At 44.4% G+C, this 26477-nt stretch overlaps 2 protein-coding genes and 1 pseudogene across 6 annotated transcripts in view; 1 reads left to right on the top strand and 2 right to left on the bottom strand.

Moving 5' to 3' along the window:
* The first annotated feature begins 1277 nt into the window (after nt 1–1277).
* Nucleotides 1278–3879, top strand: LOC136472429 (large ribosomal subunit protein bL19cz-like). Its single transcript, XM_066470139.1, has 5 exons — nt 1278–1425; nt 1614–2018; nt 2134–2220; nt 2299–2432; nt 3416–3879. Exons 2-5 carry the CDS (start codon nt 1629–1631, stop codon nt 3516–3518), a joined length of 714 nt encoding a protein of 237 aa, XP_066326236.1. The 5' UTR covers nt 1278–1425; nt 1614–1628; the 3' UTR covers nt 3519–3879.
* Nucleotides 3880–4585: 706 nt separating this feature from the next.
* Nucleotides 4586–20826, bottom strand: LOC136469294 (uncharacterized; annotated as a pseudogene).
* Nucleotides 20827–24441: 3615 nt separating this feature from the next.
* The window catches only part of LOC136472428 (glucose-6-phosphate isomerase, cytosolic-like), a 52700-nt gene continuing 50664 nt past the window's right edge, over nt 24442–26477 (bottom strand). Inside the window, exons 1-8 of one of the 5 annotated variants that reach the window (XM_066470135.1) lie at nt 26318–26449; nt 26034–26100; nt 25867–25943; nt 25698–25779; nt 25461–25614; nt 25225–25355; nt 25074–25125; nt 24444–24998 (exon numbers count right to left, since the gene is read on the bottom strand). In XM_066470135.1, the coding sequence (XP_066326232.1) occupies nt 25549–25614; nt 25698–25779; nt 25867–25943; nt 26034–26084 (276 nt within the window). In that variant the 5' untranslated portion in view covers nt 26085–26100; nt 26318–26449 and the 3' untranslated portion in view covers nt 24444–24998; nt 25074–25125; nt 25225–25355; nt 25461–25548. Of the gene's footprint in view, nt 24999–25073; nt 25126–25224; nt 25615–25697; nt 25780–25866; nt 25944–26033; nt 26101–26196; nt 26450–26477 lie in introns of those variants that run through there. The other 4 variants (XM_066470136.1, XM_066470137.1, XM_066470138.1 and 1 more) reach the window with 4 other exon arrangements.

Raw genomic sequence — 26477 nt, 5'->3', positions numbered from 1 at the left:
CCGCTAGCGGCCGCACGACTCTGCTTCGTCATCCGAGAAGAGTCTTCTACCAGTCGTAGCATTGGTCGCCGGGAACAGCACGTCCAATGCTTTCACTTCGCTCGACGTCAAGTTCCTTGCGAAAAAGTCGTCGTAAGCTCTCTTGGACGCGGATGAGACTGGACCTGTCGGCGGTGCAAAGCCCATCCTTCGCATGAAGAGCACCTCGCCCCGCTTGGAGATCGGAATGTGCGCCAGCGGCTGAGCGGCAATCCGTCTGCTCCGTTTTGACATGTGTTGCCTTATGGTCGCCACCTTCTGCCTGGGTGGGCTGGCGATTAATGGCGGCATTCGCCCGAGCTGCACCTCCTCAGTGAACCATGCGAGACGTCGGGTAGCTTCGTGTGGTGTGGGCGTCGCGTCGTTGGGGGTGGTGCAACCCTCTGCGACGCTAGGTGCAGCTCATACTATGTCACAAGTTTATCTTTGTCTTGCGTCTGGCCGACCTGATCAAAGACATTTTGAGTGCAATGCAAAACATTTTGGGAGGATTACTCATGCAGTCATGCTCATTTCCCAGGTGTGAATGCTTGATTGGCGACAAGTTTTATCTATCTTCTATCTATAGGCTGCTGTTGTTTTTCAGATCGTGATACATAGCCATCGCCATCATAGGAATACTTGAACCATGGCCGTGATGGTTCACTTTCAGTTCAGTACATAGTGGTTCATATAGCAATAAAGTCGGTAGTATGCCACAATATTCCAAAAACGAATTTGTTGGTGAAATTGGGAAATACTTTTTTTGGGGGAAAATCACACAAAATTGAATTCCAATTCCAGACAAAATCTTAAACGGAATTCATTCTGTGATCCAAGCCATTTTTTTTAAAAAAAAGGAATGCTAGAAACTTAAAACCCCTGATCACGATTGCTCTTTTTATAGCAGAATCTGGAAATCACGCTCTGAACACAATGTAAACATTCAGAATTATTAGTACATTGGTCTTGTAGCTCATGTAAGCTTGGTTTTGCTGATCCATAGCATAAGCTTGGTCATGTAGCTCATGCAAGCTTTAAGCTTGGTTTTTTGTAAGCTTGGTTCTTTTGATCCATAGCATAAGCTTGGTCCAGTGGAACTAGCCATTGGCAGTGTCCCATGAAGTGGATAGATATGAAATCAAGAAGAAATAGAAAATTTAAAAGGAAGAGAAAGAGAAATAAAAAAAGAAATTTTCAAATAAATGTGTGAAAAAAGAACGGCCCAGAAGAAAGCCCGTGTGGGTGCGCCCAACAAACCCGACTGGGCCGGCCGTCGCTGCATTCCCCTTCCGTCCTCTTCATCCCTCCGCCTGGTACTCCAAGTCCCGCCGCCGCCGCCGCCGCCCTTGCCAGGTGTTGAGGCTTTCGTTGGTCTCTTCTTCGCCGGCGACGACCACCCACCAGGTACTCCCACCCCTTTCCTTCCCTTCCCTTCATCCTGTGCGAAGCTGAGCACCGAAACCCTAACCTAAACCTCTTTACTGGATCCGCCCCTGCCTAACGACATGCATATAACTCCGATTTTTCGCCCAAAAAAACAGTCCTATGCTGGATTCGATTCGCCCGTGGTTTACTGAGCAATTTCTTCGCAGGGCACGGGCGTCAGGATGCAATCTTTGGTCCGGAATGTCTGCCGATCCGGAAGCCGTGGAGCGGCGGCGAGGCTCCTGGAGCTTGCAGCTGCTCCTGTAGCCACGGCTCATGCGGGGGCGGCGCAGCCATCCTCGGCCGTCAAGCACCTCAGGCAGCCTTACGGGTTCGCTCGCCCGATCGGGGTAGATCAATCCGGGCGTGTGCAGAGCCGGGTCATTCCTGCCGCTGCCGTCTCCGGCTTCGGTCTCTGCGCAAAAGTTCTCGGTGCGACGAGGGGTTTGTCGACGGTTGGGAATGCTGCTGAGGTTGCTTCTGATTCGGACGACTCCACCTCTCCTGTGGTTGAGCACCACCCGCGCATCAAGTTCAAGAGGCCCGACAAGACCGCCAGGCACATTATGAATGTATGTAACCTGAGTGAGTGTTACATACTTGCAGGGACTATATTGTTATTTGATACATCCAGTGACACTTACAAAATCACCACAAAAAGATAAATCTGCTTGTTTGACTATGCAGATCCTGAACAAAGAGGCAGTCGAAAAGGTCCGCGCGGAGAGGGAGATTCCTGATGTGCAGCCTGGATGTATGATTCAGATGAGATTGGTATATCATTTCTTTGTGTTCCTGCTTTAGCGCTGTTCGGATATGTTTCTGGTACTGATCCTTCTGGCGATTGAACAGCAAGTTCCTGAGAACAAACGGCGCGAAATGACATTGAAAGGGATTGTGCTAGGAAGGCGCAATGCTGGGATCAATACAACCTTCAGATTGCGTAGATTAGTGTCTGGTGTTGGAGTTGAGTCTGTCTTTCCACTGTAAGTCAATCCAAACATGTGCTCCTTTACTGTAATTTATACTTTTTTATACGCTGCTTTGTTTTGGAACATATTATGCTGAGGTTGAAGTACTCTTATATAGATTCTTTAATATTCTTGTGCTGCCAGAATTAACTTCTTCATTGATACCTGATAATTTTTCAACCACCACTAAACTTGATGTTTCTACTATCTGGTCCTTTCTTCCTGTCTGTTATGATGGCAGACATGGAGTTCTTGTCCTCTGTTTGTGCATAACCTTACAATATACTCTGATAAATTAAGGCCAGTTAAACAGTAGATGTGGCATGTGTGATTCCTGCAAGAGAAATGTAGTTGGATGTTTGCAAAACTGGGAAAACTGTGCTCAGGTCGTTAGGTTTGGTTCTTTTTGTTGTAATCAATCCATGAATACTATATTAACCATGGTATGACACATCGCTAAACTAATGACCCTGAAGCAAGTTAATGATGATGTACCGAAAAGTATAGGCAGATTGGCCATTTTGCAGAATGATGGACATAACTGCTTGCGCCCTGTTAGCAAGCATCCTAGTACGAGTGGAGATTATAGTTTCATAAACACGTTATCCAGTTATGCTCATACCTCAATTCTGAATTTGTAGCATATTCTTTCTTTGCTCTGCATTTACCATGGAAACAAATACATTGAAAGAATGCTATGAGTAGTAGTTTATATGCATTTTCTTTCTTTTTTTAATTATCAGGATGTTTGTGCTTCGTTCAGCATTCAACTTTAATATTTAGAACTAGCATAACCATGGAAAGATATCATTACATATGACAATGCATATACGATACTAGATTGGCTTGAGATTTCATCAAATTTTATTTTATGGTTTGAAGGGAAACCTGCCGCTGTTATCTTTCATTGTTTGAGCGGCCACCTGCCTTTCTTCTAATTAGCTATAAACTATTTGTTTGGACAATTTTCTTGATGCGATTTTCTCCTTTTTGTTCAGTTACTCGCCAAACATCAAAGAAATCAAGATCTTGGACAGGAAGAAAGTGAGGAGAGCTAAGCTGTATTACCTGAGGGACAGGGTGAACGCACTTAAAAAATGAGGCTTTCAACTTGTTTCTAGGATTTTTGCCCATGTGGGTCAGCATGGTTTCTGAAGATGCAACAGTTGCAGTCTGAGAATCACATTGTTTGTTTCCATCTTTGAAAAGCCACAGCTTGTAGTTGTCAATTGCCATGCTTGGTTTCAAGCTGCAAGTGCTAGCAGAATATGTTTTCTGACACAAAATTTAACAATGCGGATCTTCTCTCTTTGATTTGCTGCGCTGTAACCTCAGTGCAGAAAATAATGTGCTCAGGTCTATTATATTACTTCCCCACTCTTATTTAGGATGTGCGTTTGACATAAACACGAAGGAATACTTTACTTATCAAAGTGAAACTATTATGTGATGCTTCATGCCATTGACACCACTGGTTTCATATATGATATATCAAATCGCTTAGTGTTTATTCACAGAAATCTATTGTTCTGAATAATTGTCTAGGCATCTCTGTTTCTGTCGAGCTTGACCAGCTGTGAAGTGTGAACAAGTGGTATAAGCTCTATGGAGGCCCATGCATGGAACTGAAATTTGTTGGATTTTTTTATGGCTCATTATGTGTGGTGCGATCGAATCCAAGTGATTGTCAGTGACTGGTATTGTAACAATTGAGGTAGGCTAATTCTGAGTTTTACAAACTGACACCTTATAATTGTCCAAATGGCCGTGGCCTTACTCAGTATGCAGGGGATCCTTAAGGTATTACAAATTGGCTGCCTACTACGTCTTGGAGAAAAAGGAGAATAGTTACCAAGTGCGGATGACACGCCTCTTATTAAAGCATCTCGTCAAACGAGCTGGGCTGAAACACACAAACACACACACACTGCAGACAGCTAGGTAGGTGGCTGCCTCACGGACAGGCCTGCACACAACACCGGCGTGCAGTCATCAGGCGCCTGAGATGGCCGTCTTTCTTATTTCAAAACCAAACCAAACACACAGATAATTGCAATTTGTAATTGCAGACGGGGGCAGCTGGCCAACTCGGCCGGCTGGTCACCAAAGGCAGGAGCTAACCTGAAGCCCCGTACCTTCCCTGGCCTTTCACACAACAAACAAACTGATCAATAGTAGGCAGGCAGCATCCATTGATCCACAGAGACGACCGACATAGCAGCAGCAGCAGCAGCAGATGCATATACTTCAGAACTAGTTTCAATCACCTGGTGGCAGCAGAGTGAGCGATCGAGAAACAAAGCAAATCAATTAAGAGCAAGTATATAATAAGCTGCCTTATTATTAATTGGGATATATATATATATATATATATATAGAACTAATACCCTATAGCTGGCTACAAAATAACTTATTCTGTAGCCACCTTGAGTTATGATAATTACTATGTTAATTTACGAGATTATAGTAACTCCTTACTAAGTGGTTTACTATAACGTTATGGTAAATAACTCCATGTGTTATAGTAACCTAACTATCGTAAATATGTATTGACATTATCATAAATTAGTATATAAAATTATCGTAAATGAAAATGGCTATAGAATAACTTATTTTGTAGCTGGCTACTGAATATACTCTCCATATATATATATATATATATATATATATATATATATATATATATATATATATATATATATATATATATATATATATATATATATATATATATATAACTACTACTCTGTAGCTGGCTACAAAATAACTTATTATGTAGCCACTTTGAGTTACGATAATTACTATGTTAATTTATGAGATTATATTAACTCCATACTAAGTTATCTACTATAACGTTATAGTAAATATCTCCATGTGTTATAATAACCTAACTATCGTAAATATGTATTGACATTATCGTAAATAAGTATATAAAATTATCGTAAATGGAGGTGGCTACGGAATAACTTATTTTGTAGCTGGCTACTGAATATACTCTCTATGTATATAGAACTACTACTGTATATATGTACTTATTATTACCTGAGAACGGTGGTTCTGAGCGTGCGCCTCTTGTAGCAGCGCGAGTGCACCGGTGCTTCGTACTTGGAAGAGTGGACAGCAGCGCAGGTCCAAGTGCCGTAGGCTTTTGAAGTTACCAGCAGAATTGTCAATGACACCTTTGCTCCATACACAACGAGCCATCAGGAGATCCGATACCCAGATGGTCTCCAGCTTACCATAAAGATCCTCTGAGCCCGGAGGAAAGACGGCGTCCATGTTGGGGCACCTCTCGACGCGGCACCACCTGAGGGAACCCCATTCTCTTTTAGGTGGAGACATGATGCACATGCAGGGATTCAGTATACATTCTCATCAATGAAGCCAAATTACTGCCATAAGGATTTGCCTCCACTTATACCTGGGTATGCAACCCGAGGCCCGGCAGCCCGGCCCGAAGCCCGGCCTTTTGGCCCGACACGAGCACGGCCCGGCACGGAGGCTAGCGGGCTCGGGCTGGCCCGGCCCGGAGGGGCAGGCCGTGCCTGGGCCTTACCCCAGGCACGTGGGCCGGCACGGCACGGCCCGCTACAAAGCGCGCGGCCCGGTGACGGCCCGGCCTGCCAACCGCCCGCGCCCCGCATACATTAGCAGGACTCCCCGCTCGCCCACCCAGTCGCCCCTTCCCTCAGCCGCACCCGACGCCCCTCACTCGCCGCTCCCTCTCCCTCACCTCTCTCTCTCCCATGGCAGCCCCCACCCAAGGCTCCTCCCTCCTCTCCCAGATGCCATGGCCGACCCTCCCTCTCGGTCTCTGAGATGCGGCGCCCGACCCTCTCGCTCTCGGGCCCTCTCCCTCTCCGTCTCCGAGATGTGGCACCCGGCCTTCACCCTCCAGCGGCGCGGTGGCCCTATGAGCACGGCGGCGCTGGCCCCTAGCCGGCCCACGCGCGCCCTCTCTCTTGCCTCTCTCCCTTCGGCGGCGTGCGCCCTCTCTCCTCCCTACGGTGCCAGAACGGCGCAGGGACGCCAGATCCGGCGACGTCGCTGCGCGGGGAGGCCGGATCCAGGCATCCAGCTATGGCGGGCACGGGGAGGTCTCCGGCGGCGCCCTCTCTCCTCTCCTCCATCCGGCGGCGCCCGCACGTGACGACGGTGGAGACTGGCCAGATCCGGCGAGGTGGCAGCCGGGCGGATCTGGCGAGCAACTACCGGATCCAGCGAACAGGGCGACCTCCTCCAGTGAGCGGGCCGTGGGCTGGCACGGCCTGTGAAAATGGCTGTGCCTCGCGGGCCAGGCCCGGCACGGAAAATCAGGCCCATAGTGTCCGTGCCTGGGCCGGAGGCAAGGCTCGTGGGCCTGGGAGGCACGGCCCGGGAGGCACGGCGTGCCGTTCTGGCCCGTTGGCCATCTATACCTCCACTTCACTCTGCACGCTACGGCTTCCGTCACCAATCTCGATATGGCGATCCAATTGCCCCGTCGGGCCCGGCGGGGAGGCCTGCATCGGGGCTAGGTCATCACCAACCTTGGTAAAGACATCACCATATATGTCTCTAGCAGCTATGCCATAGTATCGTTGATGATCAATGGACCCAGACACTTTCTCCTTGTTTGTTGTTGCTTCAGGTTGAATAGTCTCCATGCATGCAGCTGAAGAGGTGATGCTGATGTTGAAATAACGGGCATTGGAATGTGCACTACTTATGGGATCCAAAAGGGACCGAGCAAGCCTAGCATCCGCAAAGATTGCGTACACCTGCAGCTGGAAGGATTTTTGTTGGGCGCAAAGGGACAATGGCCGAGCACATCCAACTCTAGGCCGTGTGTCTATGCAGATCAACTCTAGCATCGGTCGTTGCTCATATGAGCCTCATTTTATTGCACGAAAGTTCTCACAACCTAGCAGGAAGAGTCGCTTGAGCCTCGGGACATCCACCACCATAGCTCCAAAGTCAAGTACCTTGATCGCACATCCTGAGAGGTCTAACTCCTCCAGATTGGGAAGCCCACGCAAGAACAGGTTGTCCAGCTGTGTGCAGCCTTTTAGTGATACCTTGGAGGTTTGGACAACACTCTTCTTTTCTGCATCAAGTGGATGCTCCGGTCGAGATATTACAGGAGGTAGCTGATCAACCGTTGTTGTCCGGCGAGATGCTGGTCCATAACCATCAAAGCTGAATGACCTTAACGAGGAGTTGTTAGAAAGCACAACATCCTCCAACCCATCACAACCATCAAGTATAAGCAGCTTAAGGTTGCCTTCGATATGCTTGCTGGTAGGTTTCTTCCCATGCCTCTGTTGCTTCCAGACAAATCAAGTATTTCAAGTGGGCTTGTGTTGTCCAGACCAAGAAACAAGTCGGTAATGTCACTTGACGCTGTCTCCACACGTGAAATTTTCGTATTTTGGTCTCTTTTGAAAACAATTTTTAGAAAAATACCAACGCCAAAACATTTTCTAAAAATAGACCATTTTTAGGCGTCTTAGCACATGACGCCGAGATATGAGGCTCGGCGTCGTGTCACACGACGCCGAGGTATTGCCACGTCACGGACGACCGGGGTCGTCGTCGACATGTTGGCGCGTGGGTCTGAGACGTCGGCGTCGTGTCAGCCAACGCCAAGTCCCCAACCTCGGCGCGGTTGGACTGCGCGCCGAGCTACTGGCCACATCCGGAGCGCGGCCCAGGCGGCCCAACAAAGCACGGTGGCCCAGAAGCTCGGCGTTGGGTCACTTAACGCCGAGCCTCCAGACCTCGGTGTGGCCCGACTCAACGCCGAGGTCTAGACCCTTTAGGCTGAGGCCCCCTTCTTCTTCTTCCCTCCCCTCCTCCATTCCCCCGCCGGCTCCCAAATCCCCCACGGCCCCCACGAAACTCTAACCTCCAAAATCGACCCCCGGTGCCCGGATCTTGTCTCCCGAAGCTTCCTCGAGGTAATGGTCCCTCCCCTCCTCCATTCTATCCGCGTAGATGTGCTTACATTGTCCCTAATCATGTGAAATCATGGTTGTTTGGTGATTTGTTATATTTGTGTTTGCATTTGCAAAATGTATGGCTTAGGATGATTGAGTGCATTGTTGTTTAACTGTTTTATGTGATGAACATGTTAGGTTAGTTTGGTTTCTAGTTATTTTGGTCATTAGGGTTATTTGTTTATTGTAGGTGTCATTAGGATTAGTTATTTGTTGGTCATTAGGGTTACTATATATTTTATTTATTTGTTGGTGATTACATTTCAATTTGTTATGACCAAGGCGTTTTGCCAAGGTACTCCTCTTTCCCCTCTTTCAATTCATCCATTTAGATTTGTTTGTTTTTGAACTTGGCATTATAGGTTTGGTTCATGTTCATGTCATTCGTGCAATGTATGGTGGTTCAAATGATTGAATGACCCAAATGTATGGTTGTTGGTGTTGTTGTTGTTGTATATGTTATGGTTTATAATCATTGAGTTAAATTTTGTGTTTGTTGGGATTCAAATTTGTTTAGGGTTTGTAATGAAAAGCTTATTTGGGAGGTATGGTGATTTAGTGTTAGTACCTTTACATTCGTTGCAAGGTACTTTGGATTGATTTTTTTTCTACGTAATGTTAGGATGCCAAGGCGTGGTAAAGCTCGTATTCTAAGGTAATCCCAATGTTTATTCATTATCTGTGCAACAAATAGAAAACCCTAGGTTTAGGTTTGGTTCTCCGTTAATATGACTAAATTCTTTCAATTGTAGCTATGGTCGCCAGAGGGCAAATCCCTACGACCTAAAGCCTCTCCCTGAAGGTGTTCCTCGACCAATGTGCTTTTGTGGTGATCCTTGCAAGGTAGACATCTCTGAAGATAAGGAAACATATAGACAGAGGTACTGGATGTGTCCCAATTATGCATGGGAACCTACAAAGCAACAGCGCCGTGCATCGTTTGTGAGGAATTTTTATTGTGTTAATTAATTTTCTTGTGATATTAAGTATTGCTTATTTATTTGTTTTGTAACAATTTGTTTTTCTTGCAGACCGTTCTACCACTGTGTGACTTTGAGCAGTGGATTGACACTGAGATCAAGGAGTCGGACAAGCAGCGTCTAGAAGGCCTAAAGGAGTGGGATGCGGAGGTTAAGGAGAGGTTTGAGCAGAGACGCAGACTGGAGGCTATAGAAAAGGAGCATAAGGAAGAGGAGGAAAGGAGGCGTGTTGCTACATACAGGGCGGAGAGGGAGAAGAAGCTTGAGCGTGTGCGCCGAGCGAAGGCAGCGATGGAGGAGAATCCCGATGCCGAGAGGAAGGGAAAGTGGCCTCGTTGCACTCAGTAGGTATTTGGTTCATTCACGAGCGATGTCGTGTAGCCCTGGACTTTTTTTACTATGTTGTAATGCACTCTGCTTTGATTTCAGATGAACTTATTCCCTGGACTTTTTTTATTATGTTGTAATGCACTATGATTTTATTTCAGATGGTCTTATGCCCTGTACTTCGTTAACTATCCTAAGACTGTAGTGGTACTGTTTGTATCACTGAAAAGACTACTTGTGTTGTTGCAGTCACTGAAAGGGCTACAAGTACTGTTGCAGTCACTGAAAGGGCTACAAGTCTATTTGAAAACTCACTGAAAAGCCTAGATTCGTTTACTATTGTATCCGTATACGCAATGAATTAATATCAGAGTGATGTACTGCATTTAGATGAAGTGACAAAACACAGGTATAGCCTTTTCAGATGAAATGACCAGTCATGGTTGTAGGCTTTTCAGATGAAGCATCTAGCCTTTGCAGATTCAATAAATGAGTACGCACACATGCTTTTTGTCAAGTAGCATTCATGGTGACCCTGCCTTCATCTCTATATATAGTGCTCCATGTCTTGCTCCACATCTACACAACTTGTTTTCTGGTTTAGTTTTAGCAAATGTCGAGCGGAGGTTCCTCGAGTGGAAAGGGTTTCGGCGGAGGGAGAGGAAAGGGGGCGGCGGAGGGAGCGGAGGCTCATCGAACCTTGGATCAAGAAGGGGGAACCGATCCATCCTGCAACATAAGCAATGCCAAACCATTAGTATAAGTTAAAGCATGTGTATGTGGTACGAAGTAACATAAAAATAAAAAAATAAAAGTAAACCAATGTACCATTGCACAAAGCAATTCTAGTAGCTAGCTTGGTGGATACCTGTTGTCTAAGTAGTTCAGGACATTTTCTCTTATTGTGGCCCGGCTTATGGCAACCAGAGCAACGGCTCTTTTGGGTGTCCTCTACAAAATGTCTCCCAACCTTACTCGTGGTTGATCTACCTTTCGTGGCTTGGTCCATGTCCATCCTGAACCGCTTCTGCCGCCTAGGTCCTCTACTCTTCCAGAGTAAACCAAGATCAGCCACATACTTGGGGCCATCATAAGTAGGCCATTGACTCTCGTCAAGAAATGGCTCGAACTGAGGATTCCAGGTGCTCATTAGGTTCCTCAAAGAGAACTCCGCGGCCATACGGGGAGGGACCTTAGGGTCAACACGTCTAAGGCGACAGGCTGTAATCATGTGGGAGCAAGGCGACAGGCTGTAGTCATGTGGGAGCAAGACCTCAGGGTCAACACGTCTAAGGCGACAGGCTATAATCAACACGTCTAAGGCGACAGACTGTAATTGAGACGACGGGCCTGCAATGCTTGAATGCTTCGATGCTCTGCCTGAACGCCCAAAATGCCCTTCCAAATACCTGGCTACCATTCCTTGTTTCACCCTCCTTAGGTAAATACTCGAAGTGCATCCCAGGATTTACAGCCCTCATTGCGTTCAACATTACAGGGAGGCGCTCATAAGCTTCTTCCCAATTTCCAAATATTATTTCCAGTGCACGCTGCTTTGCCCTCCATGCTTTCCCATACTTGACATAGTAATTGTACCGTTGGAAGATGATCTCAACCAACGCAGACACCGTAATGGTTGGCATATGCTTCACCACGGGGCATAATTGCCTTGCAATGAACCTAGAATTGAGCTGTAGATGGTTCTCTTCTGCCTCAGCAGTGGCACAAACATGTGGTTCCTTCACTGAGGTAATCTTCCATTTGCCTGCCTTCGTCTTCCTAGCACATACTCTCCAACCACACTATTGTTCTTCACAAGCAACAGTGTACCTCTTCTCCTTGAATGAATTGATGACCCTAAAAGGTCGGTTGTGTACAATGGAGTACTCTTGCAACCATGATTTCAACTCATCCATGGTAGCAAACAATATGCCCTTCCGTATGATGAGGCAACCGCTAACATCAGGCACAGTTGTATCACTTGGCCCACCATCAGCTACTGCCCTATGACCATGGCTAAGGTCCTCGAAATCACCAACTAGTGGATCTCTCCAAGGCAAGACCCTAGACAATATCTCTATTTCCCTAAAATTTAGACGACCAACAGGGTGATCGTCATTAGAGTCTTCGGCTATCTCCTCTACGAAGGACTCATCATCTCCAGCTATCTCCATGTCAAAACGGTTCGTAGCCCTAGCATCACCAAAGTCTTCTTCACTACTAAGATCATCTTCGTCGCTAAGCTCATCCTCAATAGAAAAGTCTCCGCTAGCGTCGTCCAAACCTTCTTCTGCATCAACAATTACATAATCATCATCCTCTTCATCACTATCATGATTGGCCTCACCATCGGCAACCAGATTCTCTTCCTCATCTCCACCGTAGCCTAGTTGTGTGACAAGTATTTCTTCTTCAGGCAAAGGACCATAACCTATGTGAGCGGGGGAAGATGGCCATGCTTCGAAGTTATCATTTCCTAAGCCGGACTCCTTACTTACTACTAAATCCAAAGATCACACTTCTGAGGCCAATACAACTGCCTTGTAATCATTCCATTCAGTCTCGCTTGTAATTTTGAGCAACCGCTTGATCCGAGGACCCTTCGATGACCCAACATCTATGACACCTTCAAACTGAACATGCACATCTCCTTCATTCTAGCCTAACATAACCTTCACTCGCTCCACTAACTGGGTCAAAGATGGTGTTTCAGAAAAAATCAACAACTCCTCACACATATCCAGAAATTCCAAACTATCATCTCTTGTCTTAACAATACGGCCTCCATGATGCAACCTCACTAATTTATCCATCTACAGCCATCACACAACAAGTAGTGTAACATATGAATATATTTCAATCCAATAAGTAGAAACTAAAATATATCATTTCATCATTTTTCAACCCCAACAACATAATCATTTCTAGTCATAACAAATTGAAATGTAATGACCAACAAATAAATAAAATACATAGTAACCCTAATGACCAACAAATAACTAACCCTAATGACACCTACAATAAACAAATAATCCTAATGACCAAAATAACTAGAAACCAAACTAACCTAACATGTTCATCACATAAAATAGTTAAACAACAATGCACTCAATCATCCTAAGCCATACATTTTGCAAATGCAAACACAAATATACCAAATCACCAAACAACCATGATTCCACATGATTAGGGACAATGTAAGCACATCTACGCGGATAGAATGGAGGAGGGGAGGGACCATTACCTTGAGGAAGCTTCGGGAGCCGAGATCGTGGCACCGGGGGTCGATTTTGGAGGTTAGGGTTTGCTAGCGGTGCGAGGGAGAAGAGAAAGAGAGGGAGGCCGGCGGTTTCAGAATGAAGGGAGGAAGAAGAAGGGGCCTCGGCGCGGCCTAAAGGGTCTAGACCTTGGCGTTGAGTCGGGCCACGCCGAGGCCTGGAGGCTCGACGTTAAGTGATCCAACGCCGAGCTTTTGGGCCACCGTGCTTTGTTGGGCCGCCTGGGCCGCGCTCCGGATGTGGCCAGTAGCTCGGCGCGCAGTCCAACCGCGCCGAGGTTGGGGACTTGGCGTTGGCTGACACGACGCCGATGTCTCGGACCCACGCGCCAACGTGTCGACGACGATCTCGGTCGTCCGTGACGTGGCAATACCTCGGCGTCGTGTGACACGACGCCGAGCCTCATATCTCGGCGTCATGTGCTAAGACGCCTAAAAATGGTTTATTTTCATAAAATGTTTTGGCGTTGGTATTTTTCTAAAAATTGTTTTCAAAAGAGACCAAAATACGAAAATTTCATGTCTCCACACTGGCATATATACGTCTGATTATTCGAAACTGTTGGAGGTAAGGAAATTTTTTTGTAACTGATGAATTGTCCACCGTGACCATCTAACTCCCTCTATGTTTAGCTCCTTGAGGTTAAACATGAGTTCTATATTGGATAAAATCTGAGCCCATTCTGTGTAGTATAGGTCAATCACTCTCAACCTCTCCAAAAATGCGCATTTGGTTGTACAACCCCTTCCTTCAAGTTCTACTATGTGATCATCCATACAATTTTCTAGTCCAAGGAATCTTAAATTGAAGCAATTGAGGAAAGGGGGCGATACAAAACTGAACGCACAAGAGAGAACCAGCACACCAAGGTTGTTGCATGGTTTGAAAATTTCATCTAGCAATGCTCCTGGGCTATCCTTTGTTTCAAATGCTACGAAGATTGAGGATGCCCTTACAAATAAATTTTGCATCCCAGAATGTACTTTCTTATTCTTCATGGTGACTGAAACCCATGTTAGATTGATCTAACCCGGCTCGGTCCAACGATCGAGTCGGACCTTGACTCGCGCCCTGATCGGGGGTGCCCAGCCGTTCTCCTGGCTGGTGGGCCCCCATCGCGCAGCGCTATGAATAGGAGGTGGGGACTGGGGCTCGAGACACGAGGTTCGCTGCCACTCACAGAACCCCACCTAAACCCTAATCCGATCCAGAGGGTAGTGCTGACAGTGATGGGAAGCGCAACTACCTTTGCCACCGCCCTCACCACTAGATCTACGCCGCCGGGACGAGCACCTTAGCACCTTCATCGGAGCCACTCACCTCGGCGTCGACCTCGCCACCGACTCCATGGCCTCCTCCTCTGACAAGCCTACGGATGGATGGTGACATGTCCTTTTTCCCCATCTCTTCTCTCCCTCTCTTCTCCCGTACTTGTTCTAGGTGATTTTATCCCCAATGCAAGTTTACACCCACTAGATCTGAAGCTAAGTGATCCTAATCTACTATCAATGGTAAGCCAGGTTAGGTTGTAGATCTAGTTCGGGGTAGTATCAGTTTTTAGCATTTAGAAGGAGATGAACGAATCGAGTCAAATCGGGTTGAAACCCCACCCTAACCCTAACCCTAGAAGGGGAGGAACCTACCTGGTTTTCCTCGCCAACATCGCCAGCATGCGAGAAGAAAGTCGGCCGCCGCTTGTCGCTACGCGCTTGAGCTCCGGCCAAGGGCACCACTACAAGTCCGCTCGACGGTGGCGCGCTCACCCTCAGGCGAATGCGCGCGCCGGCGAGGGGGCCTGCGGTGGCGCCGCCATCGGTGGCCGCCACCGTTCGCTCTCTTACTCGGCTGCGGTGTAGAGAGAGAAGGGGAAGAAGCAAATGACTTAGGGTTCAGAGAGCAGGCCGGCTGCAGCGGGTTTTGTTCCAACGAGCAGCGCGGACGACCGTCGGATCGGATCCGATGGCTGACAGCGGCCGGGCCACTTTAGGCCCAGGCAGGATGGAGAAATCCCGGTCCAAGCCCAGGTTGCCGCCTAGGCACGGGGAGCGCGGCAGCGCGCATTGGACCACGAGCTGGCACGCGCGTGCGTGAACGCGGGATGGGCCACGCGCCGCTCATTCGCTGACGGGCCGAATGAGAATAAAGTTTTTGGTTTAGTTTTATTATTTTCCAGAAGCAATTTCTGCTGAATTTTGTGAAGTTTTGATGATCAATCTTTGCACAAATTTGAACCAACAGAAGAATTTGTTCAAGGAATAGTTAAGTACGTAAAGATGCTTCTGAATAACATATTTTTTGTATAATTTTCATGTTTCCGCTGCAAAGATGATTTTTATGATCCTCTAATTAATTGAAACCAATGGGAAAAATTAATTGGAGGAGTAGTCATATTTGTTTAAGTTAAATTATGGTATTATTATTTTTCTGACCAACGTTGATGATAACAATATTATAATTTTATTTATGAGTTTAAGTTTGAAGTTTAAATCTCTAATAAATTTTGCATCAACGTGATCAATTTTTCGGAGAGTAGATAAGGACCAAGAAATGCTCCTAAACTAGTAGAATGTATTTTATTCTCATGTTTCCGCTTCAATGATATTAATTATCTCCTAATTAAATTTGAATCAATGAGAGAATTTAATTTTGAAGAGTAGTTATATGTTTTTCAAGTTAATTATGATATTGTTATTCTTCTGTCCAACGTCGATGATAACAATATTATAATTTTATTCATGAGTTTTTTCATGCAATAATTTCATTTCTGCCCAACGGTAATGTGGAATTCATGTAGAAGAATATAGTATTTATGATATTGCTATTTTTCTGACAAAAGTTGATGATAGCAAAGTTTATGATAGTAATATAATAATTTTTTATTTATGAGTTTTATGCATTAATTCTATTTTCTGCCTAACGGTGATGTGGAATTAATGCAGAAGCACCTTGTATGTTTTAATTTTAACCGACGAAATCACTCAACAACATGCCAATGGGCTGCAATGCTAGGCTATGTGAATAAAAAGGCTTGAGTTAAGCCAGTTTTGGACTATTTTTTGTTAGTTTATTAATTTTCTGATTAAATTAGAACCAACGAGAAGATTTAACTAGAAAATAAAGTATAAGTGAATGTTTTAGTCATCATGACTAAGTTTTTGTTACCGTAAATAGTATATATTTTTTCCATCATTATGATAAGAGTTGCAATAAGTAATATACATGTCTAATTTGAACAACGTTGGATTAAGCATGCGTGTTTGTATATAGATTTATCCCGCATAGCGAGAGAAGTTGGGGTAGCTCTTATGCTATCTTAGTATTGACCATAGCACAATAGAAAAGCACCGTTATGGTCAATACTAACCAAAGGATAAGAAAAGCGTGCAAGCGTGCTTGCAAAAGTACTGTTAATAAAAGACCTCGTTGAGTTTTTGAAGTGGAATGAGGACAGTGTACTCCTATACGAATCAAGAAATAACTTTGTTTGCATGATATAATCATGTGAATGAAGTAAGTCATAAGTGTCTCCTCGTTCATAGGTTTTCCGAATAGTTCTCGAAATTATGGCAGTAAAGTTTATGCCATATTTCGAGGGAGAGGATTGTGAGAGCAATTAAGAGTGAGATAAAGATCAATTAAGAAAGATACTCTTCATTAAGAGTGAGATACAGATCAATTAAGAAGGATACTCTTCATTAAGAGTGAGATAAAGATCAATGAAGAAAGATACTATTTATTAAGAGTGAGATAAAGATAAGTTAAGATGAATGTGACCGTCGGAGGAGTACAACAGTCACAACAATGATACCCCTAACAATGATACCCCTAAGCAGAAAAATAGATAAATTCTTGGACTTTTTATAGTTCCGATAGGAAGATAGCGTAGTTAGCCAGAATTCATACTAGACGAGCATCAAAGATATTAAGGCGGTGCTTAAAGCGCCATATAAGGTTTTAACAGATTAAACCCAAATAAGAAATTTAAAGATACACTATCTTGATAGAAGATGGCATAATCTAGGGAGCATGGTATATGGAGGTATGTAGAGACCTAAGGCTTGAAGAGAAGAGGGATTGCGTGTCCACTCTAGTGATTCAAGAGCAACAAATTTCTCAATACCTGTTGATGTTGTATGACTTACACAACACCTGTTGTTAGCTCTTCGGAAAAAATAAATAATGTAAACAAGGATCTTGTGATACAGGAGCCTGTAGAATCAATTGTCTCTTGGCAATGAAGAGCAACAACAGCCCCATATGAAAGTTGTAGTAGCTGAGGCCCCAGAAGGTCTCAAAGAATTAGCAAACCAATTTTTTTTGATGACTATAAAGTCTATGTTAGTGAAGAAATTTAAATAGAGAGTGATCCCACCTCATTTAAAGAAGTCATGAGAAGCGTTTACTCGTCTAAATGGCAAGAAGCTATGAAGCTGAAATGAATTCGATGAATACCAACGATGTTTGGGACTTAGAAGAAATTTCTAATGGAGCTAAAACAGTAGGCTATGGATGTGTCTACAAGACAAAATGTGACTCCAAAGGGAATATAGAAAATATAAAGCATGACTTATAACAAAAGGCTTTACACCAAGAGAATGAATATATTACAATGAGAGTTTTTTCTCCAGTCTCTTGCAAGGATTCTTTTAGAATCAAAATGGCGTTAGTGGCACATTACGATTTAGAGTTACATCAGATGGATGTAAAGACGACATTCCTCAATAGGGATTTGTATGAAAAATGTTTACATGGCACAACACAAAGGTTTTGTCGTGGAAGCAAAAGAACGTATGGGATGCCGCCTGTAGAAATCCATTTATGGATTAAAATAAGTCTCTAGACAGTAGTATTTGAAATTGATGAAACAATAAGAAAGTTTGGGTTTAAAGAGAATGAGGAGGACAATAGCGCTTATGCAAAAGTTCAAGAATGAAAAATTCATTTTTCACATCCTGTGTATGGATGACATCCTATTCACTAGTAGTGATGTTAATCTACCATTGGAGAAGAAGTTCTTGTCCTCGAGTTTCAATATGAATGATCTTGGTGAAGGGTCATTGGTTCTAGGAATTGAAATTCACCGAGATAGAAGAAAATAGGTATTATGCCTATAGCATAGGCATACCTAGAAAAGATTCTAAAGTAATAAAGTATGCATGCGAGTAAACCTACGCCTGCTCTTATAGTCAAGGGTAATAGATTTGGGAACTTTCAGTGTTCCAGGAACCGATATGAGATCGATCAAATGAACATGGTTCCATATGCTTCAGCTGTTGGAAGCTTAATGAGTGTACAAGTAAGAACTTACCCTGATGTAGCTCACATATCCGGAATGTTTTGGCAGAAGTCCAGACCAGATATAGATCACTGGAATGGAGTTAAGAATGTCTTGCAATTTTGCGAAGTATTATAGGCCTCATGTTGAGTAAGATAGAACAGGTACTCTCAAATAGTTGTGGGTACAAATGTTAAACTTCGGCAAGATGTGTAGTGAAATCCATAGTAGTAGCTAACACTCGCAGTTAGAGTTTTATTGTGGAAAAGCTCAAAGAAATAGTTGTGGTATCATCAATGATGCATATCCATAGTATAGCTTATCATGAGGCTTCAGAAACAGGCAAAAGGTGGTTAAGGAAATTTGTACCCTGATTTAACAATGGTAGACAACAACAATAACCATTTAAAGTAGCTAACTCATATGACAACAAGTCAAGTGTGCTTCCAAACAAATTGACATTAAGTTATATGTTGTAAAGGAGAAAATCTAGAATCATTTTGAAAGCATTGAGCATATAAGTACCGAGCAAGTACTTGCGGATCCGCTTACCAAAGGCTAACCACCCAGTGCGTTCAGAGAACACACAGTCGACATGGGTTTATGGGAAAGCCTATGATTTCTGGATACTAAGGGCCTAGTTGAGAATCTGTTTTAAAACAGAGAGGTGTTTTGTAGCTGTTAATCTAACAGTACTAACTGTTATGACGAGGCATGCTCTATGCACTAATCTGTGATTGAATGTGAAAGAAATAAAGTGAAATAAGTTTAAGTTATAAGGTGAGATCAAGGGGGAGAATGTTAGATTGATCTCCACCCGGCTCGGTCCAACGACCGAGTCGGACCCTGACTCGCGCCCTGATTGGGGGTGCCCAGCCGTTCTTCTGGCTAGTGGCCCCCCGTCGCGCAGCGCTATGAATAGGAGGTGGGGGCTGGGGCTCGAGACACGAGGTTCGCTGCCACCCACAAAACCCCACCTAAACCCTAATCGATCCAGAGGGTAGCGTTGACAGCGACGGGAAGCGCCACTACCTTCGCCACCTCCCTCACCACTGGATCTACGCCCCCGGGACGAGTACCTTAGCACCTTCATCAGAGCCACTCACCCCGTCGTCAACCTCGCCACCGACTCCATGGCCTCCTCCTCTGCCAAGCCTACCGATGAACGGTAACATGTCCTTTTTCCCCATCTCTTCTCTCACTCTCTTCTCCCGTACTTGTTCTAGGTGATTTTATCCCAAATGCAAGTTTACACCTGCTAGATCTGCAGCTAAGTGATCCTAATCTACTATCAACCCAATGGTAATTAGGCCAATTAGGCCTCTTGTGGTAGACATTATCATCATCATCATCATTAACTACAAGAAAACGAGTGTTTGGATCATGCTCCAACTTTCTAAACACACGATTGAGCACATCAGCATCACACTTGAAGCTTATTTCTTGATGCAATGCATTGCTGATCTCCCGTGCTTTCTCTCCTTGTATTACCTCATCACATATCCAATAGTTGGGAGCATGAGCTGGCCAATCAAATCCAGTGGTGCTATGAAAACTGTAATATAGAAGTAACCCATAGAGACAACAATTTACCACTGTTCTGAGGTCCATGCCCCACATATATGGGTGGCGAGGAATATGTTAGCAACCTCTTCACGAAACAGTGCAATAAATTGTGAACTTGATAAAGTATCGACACTGTAGTAGTGTTGAATGAAAACATCTACATATCTTAGCTTATCTGTTATCTCAAACCTTGAGTTGTTGTTCATCATCACAAACCTTTTTTTACTGAAAGTCCATACTATTACGCTGTCACTGTATCCTGGAATACCAAATCTCCTTAGGAGGTCAATCTCTTCATCACTCCCATTTATAAAAATCATCATGAATCTATTCTCCCTCAGGGTTCTATCAATCAGTGCTGCAACACCTGGTATCACATCCCTAGAGCCAAGGTCCACTCCATTGAAGTCATCCTCCCCGTCCTGCTTGTCAAACATGGCCATGGTATTTGGGTCAAGTTTTAGCTCCTCTGCAATTTTCCTCTGCATCACCCTTTTACTCTTCCACATTAAGCAATCAATATAAATTGTTTTGCCAAAGGATAATTTTGGAGAAGGAGCTTTCATTGATGGAAGAACTTGTGCCATGGATCTAAGAACAGTAGTTGCTCCAAAGCCAGCCCAGCCATCAAAGTAGATGATGAGGGTGTTGTCTTTGATGTTCCTCTCAATAATATTAAGTATTTCCTCTCTCGCGCCAACAACATCTCTCACGTCGTAGCCAAGACCCTGAAATACGGGAACGTACAGGTGGGTTTAATATATAGCTATTGATAAGGCACACAAGGAATTGGGTAAATAAAGAAAAGAAAACTGGCAAGTGTGTGTGTGTGTATATATGCATAAAACAAATAGAGTAGAAGTACCTCTCTCTTCATGATGGAACTCGTTCACTACTGTGTAGAAGAGGAACTAATTGGACGGAAGACACGCGCAGCCGCCTATTGTTGTTATCGATGAATCCATGGATGGGTCTAATCTAACCCATGATGATGAGTCAATGAAAGATCACTCCCCCCCCTCTCTCTCTCTCTCTCTCTCTATATATATATATATATATATATATATATATATATATATATATATATCCTCACCTTGTACTCCCTGAATGCACACACACACACACGCATAATAGGTGTGTTTAGTTCGCGAAATAAAAATTTTTGGATGTCACATCGAATGTTTCGGGATGTCGGAAGAGGTTTTCGGATACTAATAAAAAAACTAATTACATAGCTCGCGCTGGAAACTGCGAGACGAATTTATTAAGCCTAATTAATCTATCATTAGCGCATGTTAGTTACTGTAGCACTTATGGCTAATCATAGGCTAATTAGTCTTAAAACATTCGTCTCGTGATTTCCAACCAAACTGTGCAATTAGTTTGTTTTCGTCTATATTTAATACTCCATGCATATGCCGCAAGATTCGATATGATAGTTTGGGGCGAAAATTTTTTGGAACTAAACCAGGCCTAACTATATTTTATTTACTTTGATGTCAAACGCATAATATAAGAGGAGGATCAGAAAGGAACGCACATACCTTTTATATTTTAATTACAATATTTGCTGTGATCCATAACCATGCATGATGAATAGTGCGAGAGCAAGCTAAGAAGCGAACGAGGGAGAGTGTTCTGGCTTCTGGCCTTCTGGGGTAGCATGCCTGCCTGTCCGTAAGCATGGTATCGATCACGATCAGTCATACGATCCTAAGCCAATAGCAAAGCAAAAGCGGTAACATTGATCCCTTGCTTGCTGCTGCTGCCTAGCTACGTACCTCCATGCGTGCTTTATTTGCTTCCTTCTTGCGTGCCCCTGTCTCTCTCTTTTTTTCCCGCCAAAGCTTGGCACTACATGAGCGCCCTAGCTTTGCCATTTTCTCTAGACGGCTGGTATGTAGATTCTCATCCACTCCTTTGATCAAACTAAAGAGGTTGATGCATTATACACTGCTTTCTTCGTAGCTAGCGACAATGTGCATGTGCCCATGTCTCCCCACCCACTCTTTTGACTCCTTGTGCGCGTCTCTGCTCTCCACGAGGAGCTTGCTTTTGATTAAAAAAACATCGCCACTAAAGGAAAGACAACCAGGGGTTTCCCAATTTTTTGAAAGGGGTTCTTTTGACAACCAAAAGTGACCAAAACATATAATGGACTCCGCCATCATGTTTCTATTGTCGAGACGGTCAGCAAACATATTTGGATCATCCTATTTGGACGAAGAAACAGTGTTTCGGAGGCGCTGGCCCTACTGGAACTGGCTAGGCCGGTTCCCAAACCGGCCAGGCCGGTTTTGGAAAGTTCCTTAAATGCATGATTTGATTGCACCATTATGTTTCTCTTGTCGAGCTGATCAAAAAACATATATGGTTTGCCTCGTTTAGAGTCCGGATGAATTAATTACAATTTTTGGCAGATTTTCTGCACCGGACTGCATCAGAACTGGCCAGGCCGGTTTGGGAATCAGCCAGGCCGGTTTGCCTGCACCCACTACCGGAAACAGGGTGTTTGCCGAGTGCAAGATTGTTTGCCGAGTGCATTATATTGGGCACTCGGCAAAGAAGCTCTTTTGCGAGTGCTTTAAAAAACACTCGGCAAAAAAGACAAAAATACTCGGCAAAGTTTGGCACTCGGCAAACCAGAAAAAAAAACACTCGGCAAAAGATAGGCACTCGGCAAAGAACCACCACGTGGACAACCGTTAGTCAGTGTGCCATCAGATAGTACGTTTGCTGAGTGTCCGTTAGTGGAAACACTCGGCAAACAAATACACTCGGCAAAGAAATATGTTTGCCGAGTGTAATTATCTAACACTCGGCAAAAAAATATGTTTGTCGAGTGTACTTGTTTGGCACTCGGTAAAGAAACAAGTTTTTTTTCTCTTCTGACCTTGAAACTTTTTCTGCTCTCCACGTACAACATGTGGTACTCCATGTTAAGATTTGGTATATTTTTTGACCTGTTTGCTATATTTAATTAATTTATTGTATTTCAAAGATTTTTTTGGTATAAGTCAAATTTAAACTGCAAGTGATTCAAATAATAGAATAAAATGAGTAGAAAAATAATATTCATGTTATTAAGCCATTGTGAGGCCTTACCCGAGAAATAAAAATAAATTCGAACATCTTGTTTAGGAAACACGACCACGAATATGTGGCCAAATGATTTTTAAATTCTAAAAAAACAAACGAAGTTAGAAAATTATGAGATTTGTCATGATGTGATGATATCATATGTGGAGGTTGTGGTAAAAAATTGAGAAGGTTTCACACAATTTGTCACGTACGATGTTTACAAACCGAAGCATCTCAGAAGAAGAATCGTAGCGTTGAGAAGGATTCGGTAACATTTAAAGTCAAAGTGATGGTCAAATTGGGGTTTGGTTTCAAAACTTTTTGTATAGGCAATAGAGAACAATGATTGTTTTATGTGAAATTTTGGTAATTTTTTGGATTCGTTTGATAATTTTAATTTATTAAGTGTAATTATAGAATTTTAATTGATATAAATTTAATTTGAGTTATAACTGCATGAAATAATGGAATAATATTCATAGAAAAATCAAATATATATTGTTGTGTGAATTTGAGAAGGTATTTTCAAAGTACATCGGAACAAATTTAGAAAAACACGTTAAGGAAAAGAAGGAAAATAAAAAAAATTGGGTCTCGGTAAACCTGGGGTCTGCCGAGTGTCCCTGATCGGCAAACCTCCCCCCCATCGGCCGCACACACGCATAGTGTAAAAATGAAAAAAAAAATAGGTGTGCCGAGTGCACCTGATCTGGCACTCGACAAAGCTAGGGTTTGTCGAGTGTCAGATCAGGGGCACTCGGCAAACCCTCCTCATATCCACCCCACCCAGCAGCACGCACACACACAACCAGCCGCACACACGCCCCCTACCCCGCCGCGCGCACACACACACCACTGCCCCTTACCCTCGGCCTACCGCCGCCAACGCCCGGCCCCCACCACCTGCCCCGCGCCCGCACCCCGCCGCCTGCTCCGCGCCCACCACTGCCCCGCTCACGCACTAGGTACCTTCATCACCGTCTGAGTTACCTTCCGCTCACTCATCCTCTGAGGAGGAGGAGGTACAAGTGGAGGAGGAGGTATGTGATCCAATACCACGCGGAAATTCTTAGAGTGAGGGTCCCAAAAAGTGCGGCAAGAACCATGAGGCTGACCCCGAAACAATACCTGGAGGTAAATATAGAACATTAATGCTTATTTTTTCTAAGATTAATTACGCTTAATTTCATCTTCTTATATGTCATATACTTGATGACGTTGGTGCCTCCGTGGTGGTGTGCCTACGATCTGCAGTGCTGAGCTCGAATGGTGGACAGGTGGTGCAACCCCGTTTAGGAGGAGAATCACAACGCTTGCCGGGAGCGGCGTTTGCTGATGCTGGGTGCACCACACCATCAAGGCAACCTCAACCTCTCAGAATACGCGGCTAGATGGGTACGCGAATTCATTTCTTTATTCTAACACTCAATTCTGCATAATTTCTAATTACTAGTATAATGCCCGTGCTAACGCTACGGTGACATTTGGTAATACAAATCACGCAACAAAAAAAAGTTTACCAACACACTACTTAGTTTCAAAAGATCTTGATCCAAAATTACACAGGACACCCACCTCTTTGCCAAAGAGAGCTTTAATATCACGGATTCAACGATATCACTCTTGACACAAAATTAAAAACAATACTCAATCTTTGACATGACATATTGGCCAAACATGCACCTTCATGCACAACTTTAATGCTGTTCAGTAAGGGGTTCCAGAAGTCTTGCAAGCAACTATGTAAAAAGAAACCGGAAAGCCTTTCAACTTTGACAGAAGCACATGACGCAATAAGAACAAGTGAGCAGAGACCATAAACCTTCAGAATCTCTGATGGTCAAAAATCGACCTAACCACATAAAAACACCTCTCGACAGGGGTCTTCCACATTCCTGACGGCACGTGAATAGCGTCTGCCTTGGCTGCTACACCCTTAAGCCTGAAAGCTTCGTAGTAATGTGCCATGAAGCTATCGATAATATGCCGAAGATCATCGTCAGTGGCATGTGCATTGAGTGCAGCCCTCAGTTCATTTATCTGCTTAATGTGATCATCTTGCCATCGATTATAGTCCATGTCAAATGCCAAAGCACCTAGAAATACGGATAATTCATGATACTGTCCAGTGTGATCTAAACATTTGACACACAAAAAAAACAGTAAATTACCATTTTCACCAGTTGAATGAGGCTGGTCTCTTGGAGTAGGAATAAAAATGCCCTGAACAATTAGCAAAACGTTGAAAAAACAGTTTGTTCAACAGGAACTGCAGATTTTGTCGAATCCAAAGAACACAAGATGAGTACATGACGATCATACCTGTTGGTGAGCACGCTGGAGCTCCTGCTCCAACTGGCTAAGGTTCAGCCTGCTATTCTCAAGTCAACAATTTTCTGAAATACAACTTGGCATACCAAAGGCAACTCTAACAAAATCAGCCAATTAATATTCTTGACAACAAAAAGACAAGTAGATGTGAGGCAAGAGGTAGGCGTCAGTTAACTGATAAGCTAAATAGACAGGTATAATAATCACAATAGAAGGTTCAGAAGTACCTTAAGATTAGTACTGACAGTAATCATATGTTTTGCAACAGCATGTGGCCTGAATCTACGTTTGTGATGGAGCAACTGAGGAGAAGTTTCAGATCATCACATATACCTTTTCACCTTTAAACATCTTCTCAATCTTCTCCTTGAGCTTCACAACCTATAACAAACCAAACAAATCCCAAATTACCACAGGAAAGTGCAATCCCCACCTCCAAAATGAAAAGGCGACAGAGGCGTCACCTCAGCCAATTTAAGTAGGTTGTCGATAGTTTCACCAGTCGTCTGCTGCCTCGAGTAATCCAGAAAGATCCCTTCATACTCACTGCAACCAGACACCTTTCAGGTACGCAAACAGAATCCGTGCACACGCGGGAAACGAAATTCCACGAACATAGGCGTGAGTCCCTACGCCGTCATTGCCTTGCATCGGTCAGCGTCGGCCATCATGTCCCGCAGGTGCGTCTTCTGAATCGCGCCGACGTGCGCCTGCATCCGCACGAGTGGAAGCGGAAACAAACAGTGAGCTAATCAGAGCATAGGACTCGCCGCAATGCGATCGGCGACAGGTTCACGCACCTGGAGGGCCTTCCACTGCTCCGTGTCGCAGATTAGCGTTGGCGACGCCATGGCTTCGGCTACAAGTCTGCGACAACGAAGAGGCGACACACCAAATCAATCCACAGCCGCGGAAACAACGGAATCACCAATAATCATAAACAATTCCTTCTGAAACACGAACCCAACCAACCACTGGATCGAGCTATGGTACCAACAGGCTGCGGATCGAAGCGACCAAACCGAGAGAGAGAGAGAAAAAATGAGAGGGACGAGGGGGGATTGGGGAACGGATTAACACCTACCAATAAGGGGCGATCGCCGGTCGAGGTCGGGGAGGCGGATCTGCTTTTCGCCTCCTGCGAGTTGAAGTGCGAGGAGGGCGCGCTGGGTGAGGCTGCGTGCGTTGAAGTGCGAGGAGGGCGCGGGGGCCTGGCATCACACACAGAATCGTGTCCATCGAAT

This window comes from Miscanthus floridulus, chromosome 8 (assembly GCF_019320115.1).
Source record: "Miscanthus floridulus cultivar M001 chromosome 8, ASM1932011v1, whole genome shotgun sequence".
In the NCBI taxonomy this organism is placed as follows: Eukaryota; Viridiplantae; Streptophyta; class Magnoliopsida; order Poales; family Poaceae; genus Miscanthus; species Miscanthus floridulus.
Note: the sequence above shows the minus strand (reverse complement) of the source record. Positions and strands in the feature narration are given on the sequence as shown.